The following is an 18,774-nucleotide window of genomic DNA, read 5'->3' as shown; positions in this document are numbered from 1 at the left end:
CAGTGGTTGAGAGTCCACCTGCCGATGCAGGGGACACGGGTTCGTGCCCGGGTCCGGGAGGATCCCACATGCCACAGAGCGGCTGGGCCCGTGAGCCATGGCCGCTGAGCCTGCGCGTCCGGAGCCTGTGCTCCACAACAGGAGAGGCCACAGCAGTGAGAGGCCCGCGTACCGCAAAACAACAAAAAAAAATTATTTAACATAGATAAAACAAAGCAGTCATTGAGAGTCAAAATACAACATTCCTCAAGGTAGCTTAGATTGATGGTAGTAGCTCTGAGGTAGCAAGTGCTATGATTTGCCCATAAAAATTATTTCTAGAACAATTCTTTTGAACACTTATTTTCATGGTACAACATTGTTTTAAGCTAAAGTCATTTTGCATTAATTTTTACTGTAAATCACCGTGTGAAGAGCAGGTAGTTACGGGCCCTTCAGAAAGGCAAAAGGTATTTGCTGAGGACTTCCCTGGTGGCGCAGCGGTTCAGAGTCCGCCTGCAGATGCAGGGGACATGGGTTTGTGCCGCGGTCCGGGAAGATCCCACATGCCGCGGAGCGGCTGGGCCCGTGAGCCATGGTCGCTGAGCCTGCGCGTCTGGAGCCTGTGCTCCGCAACGGGAGAGGCCACAACAGTGAGAGGCCCGCGTACCGTAAATAAAAAAAAAAAAAAAAAAAAAAAGGTATTTGCTGAGAAAGTACGCTTCTTTCCCAGAGAGTAACCACCTGAGGATTATGGCCTTTTCACTGTACCACGTCCCCCCATCCCCTTCAACAGCGTAAGGCCATTAGTAAAACAGAGGGATTAAACAATCCCTCAAGGTTTTTCTGTTCGTTGCTATTATTTCCACCTTAAAGAAAGGAGCTGTATACAATGTGAAAATGAGAAAATCAAGGTGACAGGAGAAGGGGCACCTAGGAAATAAGAAAGAATTCTGCTGGGACTTCCCTGGTGGTCCAGTGGGTAAGACTCCACGCTCCCAACACAGTGGGCCCAGGTTTGATCCCTGGTTGGGAACTAGATCCCGCATGCATGCTGCAACTAAGAGTCCGCAAGCTGCAACTAAAGATCCCGTATGCTGCAATGAAGATCCCGATTGCTGCAACTAAGACCCAGCACAGCCAAAATAAATAAATAAATGTTAAAAAGGAAACAAGAAAGAATTCTGCCTTTAATTAAACTAAAAGGTAATTTTTAAATGCTGCTTTTATGACGTTATATTTCACAGTATTGTTTTGCATTTCATTTTACTTTTTATTTTTCATTAATGATAATTTACAGTAGTTCATGTTTGTCAATTAGGAAAAAAAAAACTTGAAGTTGAAATGGTAATCCAATCCTACCTACAAATCATGAATCATTATAATTCCCTTTATATACACTTCACCTCTACCATAACCCTACCATGCATCCTGCAGTGTCATGAAAGAAGCATACGCCTGCACTCAGAAAAAAACAGCTGTGTAACCTGTGTGAGTTAATTAATCCTTATGGGCCTCAATTCCCCAACATGTTAATAGGAAAATAACACCTACCCTCATAAGTCTGCTGTGAGCATTAAGTGAGACAACATATGCAAAATGCCTGTGGCATGTGGCACACAAAGGATGCTCAATAAATATTACCTCAATAAATATTACCATTACCCTCCCTTTCCTCTCTCACCCCATCTTACCCTTCCTACTTTCCTCTCTGTATCTTTCTAATTCCTATGCTAAAATTCAAGTCAAACACCATCCTTCCACAAAACATCCTGGGCAGTAACAGCCTACAGTAACCTCTCCCTTCCTTGGTATTTTATTTGTATTTCTTCTTATTTGTTCATACTCATTCATTCACTCGTATTTCTTCCCTCTCTCTGCAATTTAAGTATACACTGTCTTGTATTATTTGTGTACACCTAGAAAAGTTCGGCAATATAAGACAAAAAAACTTATTACTGGAAAAGCCCACTGTCAAGTGCATAAAGAGTGAGGAAAGAGATGAGAAGATTAATTTGGCAAAAACATATTTACCACAAGGATTTATCACTTTTATAATAAAACAAAAGTGTTTGCTTGTATGTTGGGATGGGGAATGGAAGAGCTGATCTGAAACAGGAAAGATAAGCTATGTCTTTCTCCTCATCCCACTCCTCCTAAGTCAGACAAGGAGGCAGTCTAAGGAAAACAGCCTTCCAGAGCAAATATTCATAGAAGCATAGATTAAAATCTTCTCCCCAAAAAATAAACAAATGGTACTGTAAGCATTCTAACTTCAGTCAACCACTGCTTAAAATCTGGCAGTTGTTAATCCATACACAGAGAACAATAAAGTACAAGAAAATATATTCTACTTACCAACAAGAAGCCAAACAACATTGGAATTGTGCTCTGTAAGAAAATCTTCTAATTGAGTGATACTAGGAACAATACTCTCATTCTTCCTTTGATCCATTACTTAAGTTTTTCCAGAATAGCACCTAAGGGCCTGAAAGAGTTCAAAGGTTAAATTTAGAACTTAACCTATGTAAGGGGAAAATAAGGTGAATTTAATAAATGTGAAAGTTTATTAAATCATATTCTGCTTTCTTCAATAAGAAGAAATTTGTTATATTTACAAAAATATAACAAACAACAAACATGTCCACATTTCTACATAAAATATAAAACAATGTATCATATTTTTAATGTCCTGATTTCACCATTCTAAGTATGAATAGAGACTCAGGTTCATTTACTATACTCTGGCTCAAAATAAGAGGGACATAATTATTCTTAAATCTAATCTAAGATATTTATCTCAACAACAAAGGAGTAAGTATTAATCATCTACATTAGACAAATTCACCTAGACTTGTCCTAAAAACTGCTACTTAATAATAATATATTTATATATTAAGTTGTATTAACACTTCTTAACCTCTATCAGCTGTGCATTCCCATTATTCCATGGAGAAACAATCTTCCTAGTTTAGATTCACTCTGGATAGTTTGGACAGTAAGCAGATCTCCTGCTACCGGATGCTCAGGATAAATTACATCATATGTCAAATTGTGATCAGACATGAAAAATGTATGTATGTGTGTGTGTGTGTATGTAAGTGTGTGTGTGTGTGCGCGTGTGTACGTACTGAGAATGAGCAAAAAGTGAGGAATGAAAGTTTTGATTTTATGATCTAAGAAACAAGAGAATCATCCCTCTGATAATACAGCATTAGCATGACTAACCCAACTCACCTATAACAAAATTATCTTGTGATAAATCAGAAAAAGGGGGGAAAGAAGCTAGACAAAGAAAGCTATGCAGTTAATAATCCCTTAAGACCAAACAGTATATGTGACTTTTATGAACAACTAGAAAAACAGATTTTAAAACAGGAAGAATATGTGAGGACAACTTTCTAGATGAAATTCAGTACAGTTAGCTTGTCAACTTGAAAGTGTTTTCTGTTTACTCGCCACAAATCTATCTTCATAGATCACAAAACAAGTTTAAAAACTGGGTGAAACAACATTGCAAGATACTATCTACAAGAGATTACAATATTTCATATTTCTACATTGTTGAAATCAGTATAATTTAGAGGCAAATTAAACATGCATTTTTAAAAAATGAAGAGCTCAGTAATAAAAGGTTTATTATTAAAAGTGATATGCAAACCTAAGGGCAAGATGGCTAGAGAAATTTTTTTAATGTTTTCATTTTTCAGTAAACCTTTTTTCCTATGTTTTAGAGAGTAAAAAATGTTCACATATTGAAAATACTGGTGGTGGCCAAAGGCGTGGGGTGGCGGAAATGACTGAAGATGTTCAAAGGGTACAAACTTCCAGTTATAAGATAAATAAGTTCTGGGAGTGTAATGAACAGCATGGTGACTATAGTTAACAATACTGTATTGCATATTTGAAAGTTGCTAAGAGATCTTAAAATTTCACATCACAAAAACGAACAACGTGTAACTATGCAAAGTGATGGATGTTATCTAAACTTACTGTGGCAATCATTTTGCAATATATACATATATCAAATCATTATGTTGTACACATTAAACTAATACAATGTTATATGTCAATTATGTTTCAATAAAACTGGGGAAAATGCTGTATTTTTCAAGGCTTTGAAAAATCTGTCAACTAGCAACTTAAAATTTGGAGGCTAACTTTTACAACATGAGCTTCCTTTCTTCCCTTTTCAGTTTTGTAGACTAGAAGAAGTAAAATTTTTAAAAGAGAGAAAACACTTTGAAAAGACCTATAATCTAAAACCAAATATTCACATATTATATAGTGGTTTACATATTATAAAATAACATCTATACCTATTTCATACTTATTTTTACCATTTTACAGTTGTATCACCAGCACACTACTGAGGATGAAAAGAGCATGTGGTGACTCCTAGGGGATGCTCCCTGAGGGATGTACCCTGGCATTCAGATCTCCACATAAAAGGGAAAGTGATCTATCTACCAAAAGGATCTACAGTCCTCATGCAAAATCACCTGGACCACCCACCACTGTAACAACCCACAGACAAAGAGAATGTAATTAGGAAGAGGGTATTCAAGTTACCAAGAGAGAAAAATGCAGTATCACACAGTTTTAACCAACATTTGTCCAATTACTAGTTAATGCAAAACCTTTAAGAGAAATCAACAGACAAAGCCTCAATAGTTAAAAGAACATATTTTGAGCAAATACAGAAGTAAAGGCTAAGACTTAACAAGGCCCCTAAAGTAAACAGTAGACATTCTGGCATAAAGTAAGTGAGTAAAAATAACACTGGACACAGAAAATCCAGACTGAACCGGGGCTATATGCCTTGCCACACTGTTTAAGTGGCACACCACCAATCCTTTAAGGAAGAGGAAGTGGAGACTAATATAAGAACCTACAGCAAAACCTTTTCATGGAGCAAATGATGGAATAAAAGCAAATTGGTTGTTTCCTCTTCCTCTTCCCTTCCTGAACATTTCAGTCTAAAAGCCATAACGTGGGACTTACCTCGTGGCACAGTGGTTAAGAATCTGCCTGCCAATGCAGGGAACACGGGTTTGAGCCCTGGTCCGGGAAGACCCCACAGGGATCTTTCCCGCAGGGAAAGTCAAGATGAGCCTTGTTTTCCAGAAAGGAAAGAAGTATTCAAAGAACGATGGGAACATGTCAAAAGGACATAAAAACCAGAGGCTCCCACTGGCAAAATCTGGGACAATTTAAGCAGTAAAATAAATAACAGTAATAAATTACAACCCATTTAATAAATACAAATCTATGAGTCCATACGAATATAAATAATCAATTAAATTTTGATGAGCAACAGGATACTCATATCATCTCAAAATAACTGCCCCCCAAAATAATTATTAATGACAAAGGGAAAAAGAGGAACTCTGAAAAACCTGGCAACTAATTAAGTGATCAAAGTAAACACCATCAATATAGGGACAAATCAAAATCGTGCAACTTTTAATAGAAGAAAACAGCCTCACTTCCTTGATATTCCTGCCAAAGATACATAACCTGAATCTAATCTATCTTGCCTCTCTCTTCTGAATCATAATGACCAATAGAGATTGTTTTAGTCATCTTTGTATCCAAAATACCAGTGACAATGCCTTGAACACAGCCACTGTTTTCAAGTATCATATCATTTTAAATGGCATTTTTATCTGTTATGTAAGAAGGTAACACTGATCTACATGTTTTAAGACATGTTCTCTCAATATTTTCATGATTCACCTATATTCTTCTCTTCATTCTTCCTGAAATCCATGGTACTCATTTCAAAACTGCTGTCCACATTAGAAAAGAAATTGTGGCAATTAATATTTTAGTGGCATACAAAGAAAAGCATGAAAATGTGGAACAGTTTAATCAAACACAGCAACAACCAGAGATTTATCAAAGTCCCTAATTTAATACCACCACTACTACCAACATTCTTAGAAATAGCTTTCCAAAAAAGATTACTTTTCAAAATGAATTATCTGTAAAATCTTTTCAAATACTACATTCAACCTATTTTCTCTTCCACTAGCATGAAGGAATAAAACTATCTAACATCTAATACTTGCATCATCAGACTTTTAAAGATAGAACTCCAAATCTTGATTGGTCCTACAAGAACAGAGGTCATCCTACAAGTCAAAACAAAAAATACAAATAATCTGATAGAAAAATGAGAAAATATATAAACAGGCAATTCACAGAGAAAGATAATCAATATCACTAGCAATCGGGGATAATCACAATTTATCACCCACTATAAGCGAAAATTAGACTGAAAACTATATTGGCAAAAGTATGGGGAAATGGGCACTTATACAGTTGATGGGAGTAAACTGCCTTTATGAAGACCAATTTATCAGATACTATAAAAATGTACATGCCTTGACTTGAATATTTCAGTTCTAAGGCTCTATTTATTTCTCAGAAATACTTAGACACAAAGATGTTTTTTCAAGGACAATCACTGCAACATTATATATCACACTGAGAAAACAGAAAAAGATGTCAATTAATAGGAAAATAGTTAAATAAATTATGGTACACTCTTACCATATAAATACTATTACCATGTGAAATAATATGCAGCCTTTTTAAAAGAATTAAATAGCTCTATAGGGGATAATACAGAGAAATGTCCAGGATACATGTAATGTTAGCAGGAGAAAAGCAAGTTGAGCAAAAAGATGTATAGTATTCCACTTACATTTTTAAAAAAGACTATCCATTATGTGTATTACATATATACACCATATAGATACACTACATATGCATGTACATATATGGCGTATGTATATGTATATACTTTTATTAATCTGCAAAAACATTAGCTAAGCCATTTCCTCCGAGAGCAGTGGGAGGAGATTTGGGGGAGGGAAAAGAATCAGTAAAGCAGGACTTTCACTTTTACTCTTGATAACTAAGTATTATTTAAATGTTTTACAATTGGCTTGTAATTCTTCCATAATTTAAAAAGAAAAAAGGGAGGTGGTGGCTGGAAGGCACGACATGACAGGCGAGAAAGGGGCTTTTTTTGCCCAAGCACACACCCCTTGGCCTCTCCTTATAACTATGGCCAAGGAATAGGTGTTTCCCAACCCAAAAATATCAACTTGATCTTCTGTCATTCTACCATCATGTCTTTCCTTCTACGGTTCTTAAATCTTTGTCTTTTTGAAAAATTATAATGCAAATACCAATCAATATGAAACTCAAAGCCTTCATCAAAACATCAGAAAGGGCTTCCCTGGTGGCGCAGTGGTTGAGAGTCCGCCTGCCGATGCAGGGGACACGGGTTCGTGCCCCGGTCCGCGAAGATCCCACATGCCGCGGAGCGGCTGGGCCCGTGAGCCATGGCTGCTGAGCCTGCGCGTCCGGAGCCTGTGCTCCGCAACAGGAGAGGCCACAACAGTGAGAGGCCCGCGTACCGCAAAAAAAAAAAAAAAAAAAAAACCATCAGAAAGATCAGTTAACACCTTAGCAAGAATTATTTGATTTGATAGCCTTGAGTGTAAGAATGGAAGCTGAACAGCTGTACTGTTCTAGAGAGGGGCAAGCTACAAACAAGGAAGGAAGTAAAGAACACTAACAGGAAAGAGACTGGAGGAAGGGAGAAAGAGGAAGCAGTTACCAAGGGAAAACAGAAGAGTCAAAAAGGTCCTGCTTCAGGCTGTATTGTTCCAAAAGCAGACCATTATGTGGATTGAGAGCATGGACTCTGTACTAGACCACCTGGGTTCAAAAACCAGTTCTGACATTATAGCTATGTGATCATGGGCAAGTTACCTAACCACTCTGTGCTCTATTTCTTCATCTGTTAAATGAGGACACTAACAGTACCTACCTCACAGAGTTGTACAGTGAGAATTGATGAGTTCAGATACGTAAAGCATTTAGAACAATGTGTAGCACATAGTAGATAATACATTGTGTAAATGCCTGATACTGGCAACAAATGCCATTGGTGTCTTGCCCATAAACTACTGACATTCACCTCTACACCAGATGATTCATTCTGAACACCTGTAACATCCTACTGTAGGCTGCTGTCTGGCTGCAGGAACATGCTCAGTTTGTACTCAGGGCAAGCCAGAAATGCCAGAGTTAATGTCAATGATGGCTAGGAATTTGGTGGGTAAACACCTGCAGCTTCCCTGCTCTTGACTTGGGATAACTCTGAGGAATATTTTATTTAGTCTCCGCGAGTTCCTCAGTGGTAGTGACCTCCAGATGCCCACAGTGGTAACTGTACCTTAGCATTTACCACACTGTATTGTAATTATCAGTTTAGAAGTCTGTCTCCCCACCTAGACAGCTAACTGCTCTTTAAGGATATGCTTGCCCTATTCATTGAGTGTGCAATATGCAACAAAGTTCCTGGTATGCAGTAGTCTCTCAATAAATACTTGTTTCATAAATGAATGAAATAAATGCATCATTATAAAAAGTACATAATTATGAGCTATTGCCAAAGGTAAGCAAGTATTTCCATTGTACTCAAGGCCAAGAGAATCCTAAATGATCTTTTTCACACTCAAGAAAATTTGGTTTTCATTCACTTGAGTTTAAGAAAATGATAGCAAAATATCCTTTTGATAACCCAATTCCAAATATAACAAAAATGAAGGAAAAAATTAATCATACTCAAATCCCTCATGCAACAATAAAGTCACAATTATTTGTATAAAAGGCATTCACATACCTTCAGACCATTATATTAAAGTTCTTTGAATTTAATCACAGTTCCTTTTCCATAGAGGAAACTACCTGGGGTTTTGTTGTTTGTTTCTCTGTTTTTTTAATTTTTTTTGAAGTATAGCTGATTGTGCCAATCAACTATAGTTTGGCACAAGATTGTTGTGCCCATCTCTGCTGTGCAGCAGAGTGACTCAGTTATACACATATTGACATTCTTTTCTTTTATATTCTTTTCCATTATGGTTTATCACAGGATATTCAATACAGTTCCCTGTGCTACATGGGTTTTAAGAGTTGGCAAATATATCGACTTCATAGCTCTCCTTTAAGCTTCATCAACATTGGCATTCTCTTCAACATCACGCTTGAATACCTATTAGCACACAGCAGCATTCTGTATACTAGAAATTCTGTGAAGTATGCACTTTGTACACACTTTTGCATTGCTTGCCCATAAACCAAATTTGACTGATTTTACATTAACTGTTATAGAATATACACTTTCTTGAAAACTTTTCAGGTACGGTTTGGTTTCTGTAAATATGTAAGAAATTACCTTGATATACCTTTGTAGAGGTCCCAATTTCAAAGTCATTTATATCTTCCTTAATTAAGAAGTCAGGTAATTGACCCAAAGAGCTCAGTAAATACCAACACAAAGGAACTGCCAAAACAGACTGCTTAACTTTCCTATGGCATAATGACATCCCAAAACAAAAGTAAAACACAAATCAGATGGCAACATTTTTATACAAAATGAAGTTTCAAGAGCATTTAATTCATTTGAACTGTTTCTACAATGGCTCAAGTAGTCTGAGCACTCAGCAATCTAAAGGCAGTGGGCCTGAAACAAATAACTTTGTGATGCTCCTTCCAATTCTATGCCGCTACACAAATAAAATAATACAAAACAGAAAAGTACCTGCAATTGAACATCTCAAGCAAAAGAAATATGTAAACATTTATATTTAAGATAGTATTGGAATGCATATAAAGGTTGGTATTACCAACTGAGCATATAGTGATTTGAAGAGCCCTCTATGCCTAAAAAAATTTGCCCATCAGGATACAAGGCCTAAAATCCCACCATCCATTTCTTCATATAGAGTACCAACCAATATTCTCTCTTAAAATGCAAAGATATCTTCCGAGTATCTCAATAATAGCTACCACTAATTATTACCATGTGTTATTAGTATAAATTAATTCAATAGATTACTTTTCTCATTAACAAGCAAGATCCAGGAATATCACAAAAGACCTGAGATTCCTGAAAATGGGAAAAACCTTAAAAAGAAGACAGTGAGCAAAAAAGCAAATTTAGTTTCCTTAACAAATGTGGTCAGGGTTGGCAGCTTTGTGTACATAAAGCAAAATTATATAATGTCCTATTCTGTTCATTTAAACAAACAAAACAGACAATTATCCTCTTAGATCAAACAGATTGGGAATAATCCTCTCTACCTAGAGGACCCTTTCAGCCCCAGGATTCTACATGCAACAAGCACAATTTGACCTATTAACTATTAACTAACCCTAAAGACCAACAGAATAAAGTGGTAAAGTAACAGTCAGAAATAACAGAAATCAAACAGAATAGGCTTTAAAGCAGATTTGCAACGTAAAGCTCCCTCTCTCTATCCCTTCTAGCCCTTCCTTAGCTGTGAGATAACTGGAGCAAGTTACTTAATCTCTTTGAGCCTGTTTCCAAGTTGTAAAATGGCCATCTCTTCCTTGAAGAGCAAACATAAAACTGAGCAAAGTGTTTGACAAGAAACACATTATAACAGTGGTAGCTAAGCTATCATTAATGTTCTTTTTTAAAAGAAAACCAGTTCAACGCAAGGTGAAAGTTAAAAAACCATAAGATGCACACCAGTAAACAATGACTCATGTATTGTTAGTAAAAGATAAAAATGTAAAAGAGAACTATATATATTTAATTAAACAACAGAAATTTATAACAAAGAAGAAATTAGTTGATATAAATGACAATCAAAAATGTATTAAATGCACCAAACTTTTGGACAGCATGGGCCATGAGTCTAAGGAGCACTAAAAAAAAAAAAAATGTATTAAGTTAATATGAATAACATAGCTCTAAAAATACTACTGAGATTCTTAAAAGCAGATCAAATACCAAAGTTCAATGGTCACCAGGCAATTACTGCTAAAGTATTGATATTATTCAGATATGGTGACCAATGATTCAAACAGTATAAACCAACAAACTAAACAAATGTAGAGTACCTTTTAATATCATAATCTGTGCTACAAAAATGGTTCTTCATGTCAAATATGGAAGAGTTTTTAACATCTAAGAAGTCATATCATTCAATAAAAATATTGCACTTTAGCAAACCTCACTGCTATAGCCAGAAATTTATGCTGGTTCACCTAAATATTCATAGAAAGCACAAAAAACAAAATGAAACTCTTAAAAAACTGTAGAAAGCATATCTACTAATAATGGGGTAAAAAGAGCTAACTTCAACTTCTCCAAATCTAGAAGAAACCATGATTTATAAATATTACCCACCTCCATACAGCACACCAGAAGTAAATACTACCTTCAGCATATTCTTCAATATGGCCAGCGATACAAAGACATCAACAGAAAGTGCCATGAGTGAAAAGTTTAACCCTTCCACTTCTGCATCCCATAAATTGATTAGCTGTGGGGTTTTGTTTTCACTTTTTGTACTGGCTGGTGAACACAATCTACAAGTTTCTTTTAATTCTTTTAATCTAGAATTCTATATATCCCTTCCATATTGATACAACAGAAGGCATAAAACTTTAAGAAAACTAGCATCAGCAAAGTAAAATTCTAAAGAAGGTTTCTTGTAATAAAATCAGTATTTCCATTTTCTTATCTGGCTCTTAATTTTGTTATCTTCTGCCTTAAGTCACATCAGAAAACCCCACCTAATATATATCCAAACTACTCACCCAATAAAGTAGGGTCTTTGGATATGGGGGAGAGGGAGGAAGAAACTGGTCATGTGTGTTTACCAACAATCTCATCATATCAAGTTCAAGGGAATTATTTTTTATTAGCATGTTGCTATGCAGAGAGCCCAAAAGATCCATTTAATAGCCAATTCCTATGAACTGAGAACACTGCTGTAATTGAAATTGAACTTCTATGTACCTAGTAAAACAAAAAAGCCTGCTTCAGGAAAAAATGCAGATGTGACCTTATACAATACTACTGGTGATATCTGACACAGTATTTTAAATGGATATGGAGCTGTATAGAAACACACTTTCCATATACATCAAAAGTGACAAAGTCCAATAAGGTGAGTAGTTTATAAAGTTTAGACTGTAAACATTTTGGACAATGTTATATTATTCTTTGAAATGTTCATGCCATGGTACTAACTCACCATTATAATGATAAAATATAGCTACCATAAAATGGCTAACATTTATTCACTGCTTGCTATGTGTCAGGCACTGTTCTAAACACTTTACATGTATTTACTGATCTAATTGTCAGAAATAACTACCTACTTACAATTCCCCATTTTACAGATGAGGAAGTTGTGGCAGTGAGAAGCTAAGCACAAATACGGCTAAGACATGGCTGACCTGGGATTTGAAACTAGACAGTCGGGCTTTAGAGTCTGTGTTATATTGCCTCTCATATCATATATGTTCACAGAAATCAGCCTGTACTTGTCTTTTAGTCCTCAATTTCTTTGCTGGGAAAAATGAGTTCTTTCCTTCTACCTCTAAATTCTAGTTTAGGAGCTAATATTAAATGTTACCAAAATCCATATTTTGGTATAAAAAATTCATATTTTGCCCACTATGGCATTTTTTTCTCCTAAAAGAATCCTCTATTAAATCAAAGGTCAGCAATCACTTTTTAAAATTAACTACAAGAGGCAACACATCAACTTATTGAGCCTAATTAGCGGCAATGGAGACCAAACGGTAAAGTGAGCCAAATGTGACTGAACCACCTCCCCACTTTTCTGTACTTCTCTCTCACCTGGATATAAAGGCTGAATCTACATATTTTTAAAGAGCTTATTTGCTGCCCTAAATAAACTGACAATTGATAGAATTGTGGTAGTTTTTAAATATGTCCAAAAAGTATTTGATATTCCTCCCTTCAAGAGGTGGAGCTTAAGTCATTCCCCTCCCAAGTGTGGGCTGGACTTAGTGATTCAGTTCTCAAAGAACAGGGCAAAGCAATGGTTTGTGACTGAGTCAAAAACGGCATCACAGCCCCCTCCCCCTCCCCCCCCCTCCCTCGGATCATCTGCTCCAGGGGAAGACAGCTGCCTTGTTAGGACACTTCAGAAGCCCTAAAGAAGTTCATGTGGTGAGGATTTCAGGCCTCCGGCCAACAGACATGTGAGCCATCATGGAGGCAAATCTTCCAGCCCCAGCTGAGCACTCAGTTGATTAAAGTCCCAGCCAATCAACTACAACCTCATGAGACCTGAAGCCAGAAGCAACCAGTTCAGTCACTCCCAAATTCCCAACCCACAGAAACTCTGAGATAATAAATATTTGAAGCCACTAAGTTTGGGGATAATTTCTTACTCTGCAGTAGATAACTAATACAAAGTATGAGAAAGGTAATTTTGTGAGATATCTGCAAGCTATCTCTACCCTGATGGTCCATACCTGCCATCTTAAGCTGAACTACCCTCACTCCACTCCTCCTCACCAAATGATCAGGAGTCAGCAATACCACACCAAGAAGGCTACCAATCACATGACTGAATCACATACTCTTTCCACCCTAATGGGAGTCTCCTGCAGGGACTCTGTGGACCAACTTCTACCCTGCCTCCTACAAATTTATCTGTATCCATAATCATCTCCACCTCCTTCCCTCCTGTCTCGGGAGAGGTCTATCTGAAGCACCCTTGACTTGCATCTTTGTATTCTATCCCTTCCAACTTGGTTAATGACCTTGCTCCACCAATTCTTCTCCTTCACTCTTCTATCTTCAAATTCTCTTTTTGATGGCTTCTTATCCTCAGCAAATAAAGACTGTAAATGTATTCATATCATTCGTACCTTTAAAAAACAAAAACGCTCTCTCAAACTCATCTATCTATTTCAAACTATCTCTAACTATCCCGTTTAAAACCAAACTTTCTGAAAGAGCAAGTGACATTAGTTATTTCAATCTCTTATCTCTTAGCCAGTGTGAACTGGATCCACCTATATAATTGCTCTTGCTGAAGTCAACGACGTAACTGACATGTCCAATGGATATTTTTGTTATCCTTATTTTATTTGATTTCTCAAAGATGCCTAATACTCATTCCTTTTCTCCAAACTCAGCTCTTCCACTTACTTGTGACTCTGCTGATCTTCTCCCACTTCCCTGCCCACTACTTCATCTCTTTTGAGGTATGTTTTCCTTCCATCTTACCCTTAAATACCCTTAAATATTAGTGTTCCCCATGCTCATTTCTCTTCTTTTACCCTATGTTTTTCTCCCTGACTGATCTCATCCATTCCCACTGCTTTTCACTGTCATTTATAAACTGTGACTTCAAATTTATATCTCAAGCTGAGTCTTCTTCTTAACTCAGATCTGTATATACAACTGCCTAATGACATTTCTTGGAAGTCACAGATGCCTCAAATATAATAGCCTCAACTGAACTCATCTCCTCCAACCATGTTCCTCAATCTATTTCTCTTCCTATATATTCCCTCGGTAAATGGCCCGGAATCCACTCAGTTTCCCAAGCCAGGTGTCAGATAATTCATTTATTCTGAAAATATTTATTAAACATTAATTATAAAATTAAAAATGATAATGGCTAGAAATCACCCTGACTCCACTTTCCCTCAAGACCACTAAATCTTATCCATTCTATCTCCTTTATATCTATCTAATCCATCTCCATCCCTTAAATCCCATTTACTCTACTGTGCTTCTAATTCTCATTTGCCACGTGGATTACTACAATAGCCTCTAATTGACTGCCATGCTTCCAAGCTCATCTCTCTCCAATTCATCATCCAGATTGTTGCATCTGACCATGTCCCTTCTATTTGTCATATATAAGTTCCCTGAAATTTTCTCAAATTAAAAAGTTAATTTTCTTAATCTCTCATGAACTTTTGAAATTCTATCTCTATCTTTTTTAATTTATTTTTTGAGGTAACATTGGTTTATAACATTATATAAGTTTCATGTGTACATTATATTCGTACTTCTGTATAAACTACAATGCGCTCACCAACAAAAATTTAGCTTCTATCCATTACCATACAGTTGATCCCCTTTTCCCATTTCGCCCTACCCCCCCCAATCCCTTTCCCTCTAGTAACCACTACTCTGTTCTCAGTAACTGTGTTTTTGTTTGGTTTGTTCATTTATTTTACTTGCTTTTTATATTCCACATATGAGTGAAATCATGTTATTTGTCCTTCTCCATCTTATTTCAGTTAGCATAATACCCTCAAGATCCATCCATGTCATCACAAATGGCAAAGTTACATCTTTTTTGTATGGCTGAGTACTATTCCATATATATATATCTCACATTATTTATAATAGCCAAGATATGGAAAAAACCCAAGTCCCCATCAACAGATGAATGGATAAAGAACATGTGGTCTACTACTATCTCTAACATGGAAAAGAGTACACTAAAGTGAAGTCTGTAAGAATCCTAGTTTCTCACTGTACCTTAAAGTAGCTCTAGTAGAGTGCCTTCCTTTATTAACTAAAATAATATGAAAGAATTATTATAAATACAAACACTTACTGTATGAGTAGTGCTGTTTTCCTAGTCTTTTACATAAACCAAAAACATCCTTGCATATAAAACTTTTTAAAAAGATATGGGTTCAGGGACTTCCCTGGTGGTACAGTGGTTGAGAATCTGCCTGCCAATGCAGGGGACATGGGTTCGATTCCTGATCCAGGAAGATCCCACATGCCATGGAGCAACTAAGCCCATGTGCCACAACTACTGAGCCTGTGCTCTAGAGCCCACGTGCCACAACTACTGAAGCCCATGCACCTAGGGCCTGTGCTCTACAACAAGAGAAGCCACCGCAATGAGAAGCCCACGCCCCGTAGTGAAGAGTAGCTCCTGCTCGCTGCAACTAGAGAAAGTCCAGGAGCAGCAACGAAGACTCAATGCAGCCAAAAATAGATAGATAGACAGATAGATAGATAGATAGATAGATAAATAAAAGATATGGGTTCACAAAAATCTTAACTTCTAGAAAAAAGTTCACTACTCTAGTACTCTCCAGGGCCAAGATGACCACTACTCTTAACAGAAGCCTGAAAAAATGCCTGACGTACGGTACTCAATAAATATTTATGAAATTAATTAAGATTTTCTCAATCATGTTTAACCATGTCTTCTACTATTCTCCATTGAACTCATAGTGAAAAATATACTTAAGTTCAAACAAACACAGTATTCTATGAAGAACAAACCAAACGTCAACTAATTTTCTTCCTTTCTTTTTAAAACCCTTTATAATATATTGGGCAGATTAATGAGGAAGCAAAAGAGAGAAAAGAAGGTTGACACTTGATAATGAAGCCAACGATTCCCTTCTCTTTCTCCTGCCAATACACAAGCTAAGCACATGACTCAACTGTCAGTCACACAGCAATAGTTCAAAAGTCAGGTAAAATGAATGGCAGGTCATGTTATACACTACTGTCACCCCACCCCCATTCTTAGACCATTCTATCAGGTTAAATTACAGTTGAAGAAGAAAGTCAGATTTCCTCTATCTGAGCTTTAACTGAAGACCCAAAATATTTACCAAGTTTTTTTTCCAGAGTCTGTAATGTTCTGTTTTTCCTTTTCTTGATCTTCAGAAGGCCTCTCTGCAGTGTTTCATCTTAACACACCTGAAAAGATCACCCATTTTAACCAATTATACAAGATATTCTGGCTTTATCAGCAGTTCCATTTCAGATTAAATGATTTGATTACACATGCACCTGCGTGCGTGCACACACAAGAAGTCTTCAGTGTTAATCCAATATTACATTTCCTTCTTTAAAGTTTCTGAACAAGAAATACTCCTAAAACTAGAATAAGACCACTATTTCCGAACTACAGTCTTCCAAAGGTTTCAAAACCACTGTACTTATGGAAAGGGCATGATTTTGGTAATCAGAGGGTTCTAGAGGTCAAATCCTACCTTTAAAACATACTCCTTGAAAAAGTTGTTCTCTCAAACTGTTGGGTCCTTGCTGGCAAGAATCGTGCCTCAGTTTCCTTCCTATTCCCACCTGGCACACTTTTTATCAAATGAAAATCACCTTGCAAATCCTCACGATGTTTGGGAGTGGTAAAGCATACTGATTAAGGGACTCGAAACTGGAGTACCATTACCTGATCTAAATCACAGCTCTGACTTTCGACAAGTTTTTTAGGGCTGTGGGATTTAGTTCTCTCATCTATAAAATGAGAGTAATAACAGACTTTACGTGATAGGATTGTTATGATGATTAAATAATATATTCACATAAAGCATGTACCAATCAATACTTATTAAGATAAATGTTCTGGTTAATTCATCTATTTTTATACTTTATGTATCTACTGAACTTAAATCAGCTTCATTGCCATGCACAGAGTTGAAAGCAGCAACATGAAACCAGTTGAAACTTAGACGCTTGAACAGTCATGGAAAACAATGATTTCCTTACAGAGGAAATTTACAAGAACTCTTTCCCTTTAACAAGCGTCCCTAACTTGCGTCTGTCAAAACTAAGACCAAGAGGAGCGGGGGGGGGGACAATTCTGCAGAGGGAAAATCAACTTCCCTTCACCCTCCTTTGGTCAAAAGATGTTTCCGCTGAAACGTACTCTTCCATAGTGTAGACCCAGCAAGCACCAATCAGAATACAAACACACCACGCCTGGGGAGTAAAGAGGGTTTCTAAGGCTCCACCGCCCTTGGTCCAAAATCGACTCTTAGTTAACCAGTATGGGGTCTCCTGCAGCCCGGTGCAGCTAACAAGGCTGAAGCCAGAGTCTGCAGGTGCACGGTCCTTCCCACACACCCGCAGGTGGGCGTCGCCCGCCCGCCATACCATCACCCAGGGGCCAGTTCCTGCATTCGAGCCCCCAGTCACCCATCATGGCCCTTTCTGGCCTTCTCATGGGCCTTCGACACCCTGTGTACAAGTCCCCGTGCTGCAGGTAAGGATGGCAAACGAATAAGAGATGAGTCGACGCCGCACCAGGCAGTCGCGACGAAGCCACACCTCCCTGATTCCGACCAGATTGAAGTCCAGAGATGCTGGGAAGAGTGCTGCCCACCCAAACCCTGCTCAGCCAGACCCATCCCCTCACCTGAGCGAGCGCCGGGGCGGCCCGGAATCGCTCTGGTCTCTCTCCGGGTGATGCCGAGGGCCTTGGGCGGCGGCGGCGGCAGCTGCAGCGCCCAGCCGGACACGACCTGCTGAGCACTGCGCGGGTCTACACCCTCCAAACCCGCCACCCGGACCCGCCGCCCGAAGTCCAGCCCGGGGCCCCACCTCTGACACAGTTGGGCGGAGGAGGATGGGAGGGGTCCGAGTTGGGGCCGGGCGGCACTGCGGCTGCGTCGATTGGTAACGTCATACGTCACGGCGCCGGCGCCTCGAGGCACGCCACCCGAGCCCCGCCCAGGAATTGGGACGCCCCGCCCCTTCACCCCCTACTGGGCGGGCTGGGGGCGGAACCTCGACCTTGAGGCGGAGGTTAGGGACGGATTTGAAAAATCATTTCGCTACCCACCCTAAGGGAATGGTAATGAACTGCCTTGCTGAGGCCAAAAGGCAGATGAGCACAGGTGGGGACAGATCGCTAACAAAAAGGAGACCGGTGCTCTGATATGAAGAGAATCCGCTCTGAATAGAGAGCAAAACTTTTATGACTGTATCAATAAAGGGAGCTTCATTGTGTGAAATGCTGCCACAGCGAATCTATTAGAACTAAGTCTCTTATTGTTATACTACTGTAAAGTGGTTGATGCTCACCATTTTTAAAGAAAAAGGCTCTTCTTATTATTAGCGGGTACACCAAAGCAAACGACTTCCTGGAGTTAGAGGCTTGTTACAGATATTTTGCGCACTTC

General features: G+C 38.1%; 1 protein-coding gene across 1 annotated transcript in view; it reads right to left on the bottom strand.

Annotated features, from left to right (window-relative positions):
* The window catches only part of BLTP1 (bridge-like lipid transfer protein family member 1), a 204,572-nt gene extending 186,390 nt beyond the window's left edge, over nucleotides 1–18,182 (bottom strand). Inside the window, exons 1-3 of the mRNA XM_060013201.1 lie at nucleotides 18,009–18,182; nucleotides 16,465–16,552; nucleotides 2,338–2,467 (exon numbers count right to left, since the gene is read on the bottom strand). Of these exons, the coding sequence (XP_059869184.1) occupies nucleotides 2,338–2,434 (97 nt within the window). The 5' untranslated portion in view covers nucleotides 2,435–2,467; nucleotides 16,465–16,552; nucleotides 18,009–18,182. The remainder of the gene's footprint in view (nucleotides 1–2,337; nucleotides 2,468–16,464; nucleotides 16,553–18,008) is intronic.
* Nucleotides 18,183–18,774: the final 592 nt, after the last annotated feature.

The sequence above is a fragment of the Delphinus delphis genome, chromosome 5 (assembly GCF_949987515.2).
Source record: "Delphinus delphis chromosome 5, mDelDel1.2, whole genome shotgun sequence".
NCBI lineage: Eukaryota > Metazoa > Chordata > Mammalia > Artiodactyla > Delphinidae > Delphinus > Delphinus delphis.
Note: the sequence above shows the minus strand (reverse complement) of the source record. Positions and strands in the feature narration are given on the sequence as shown.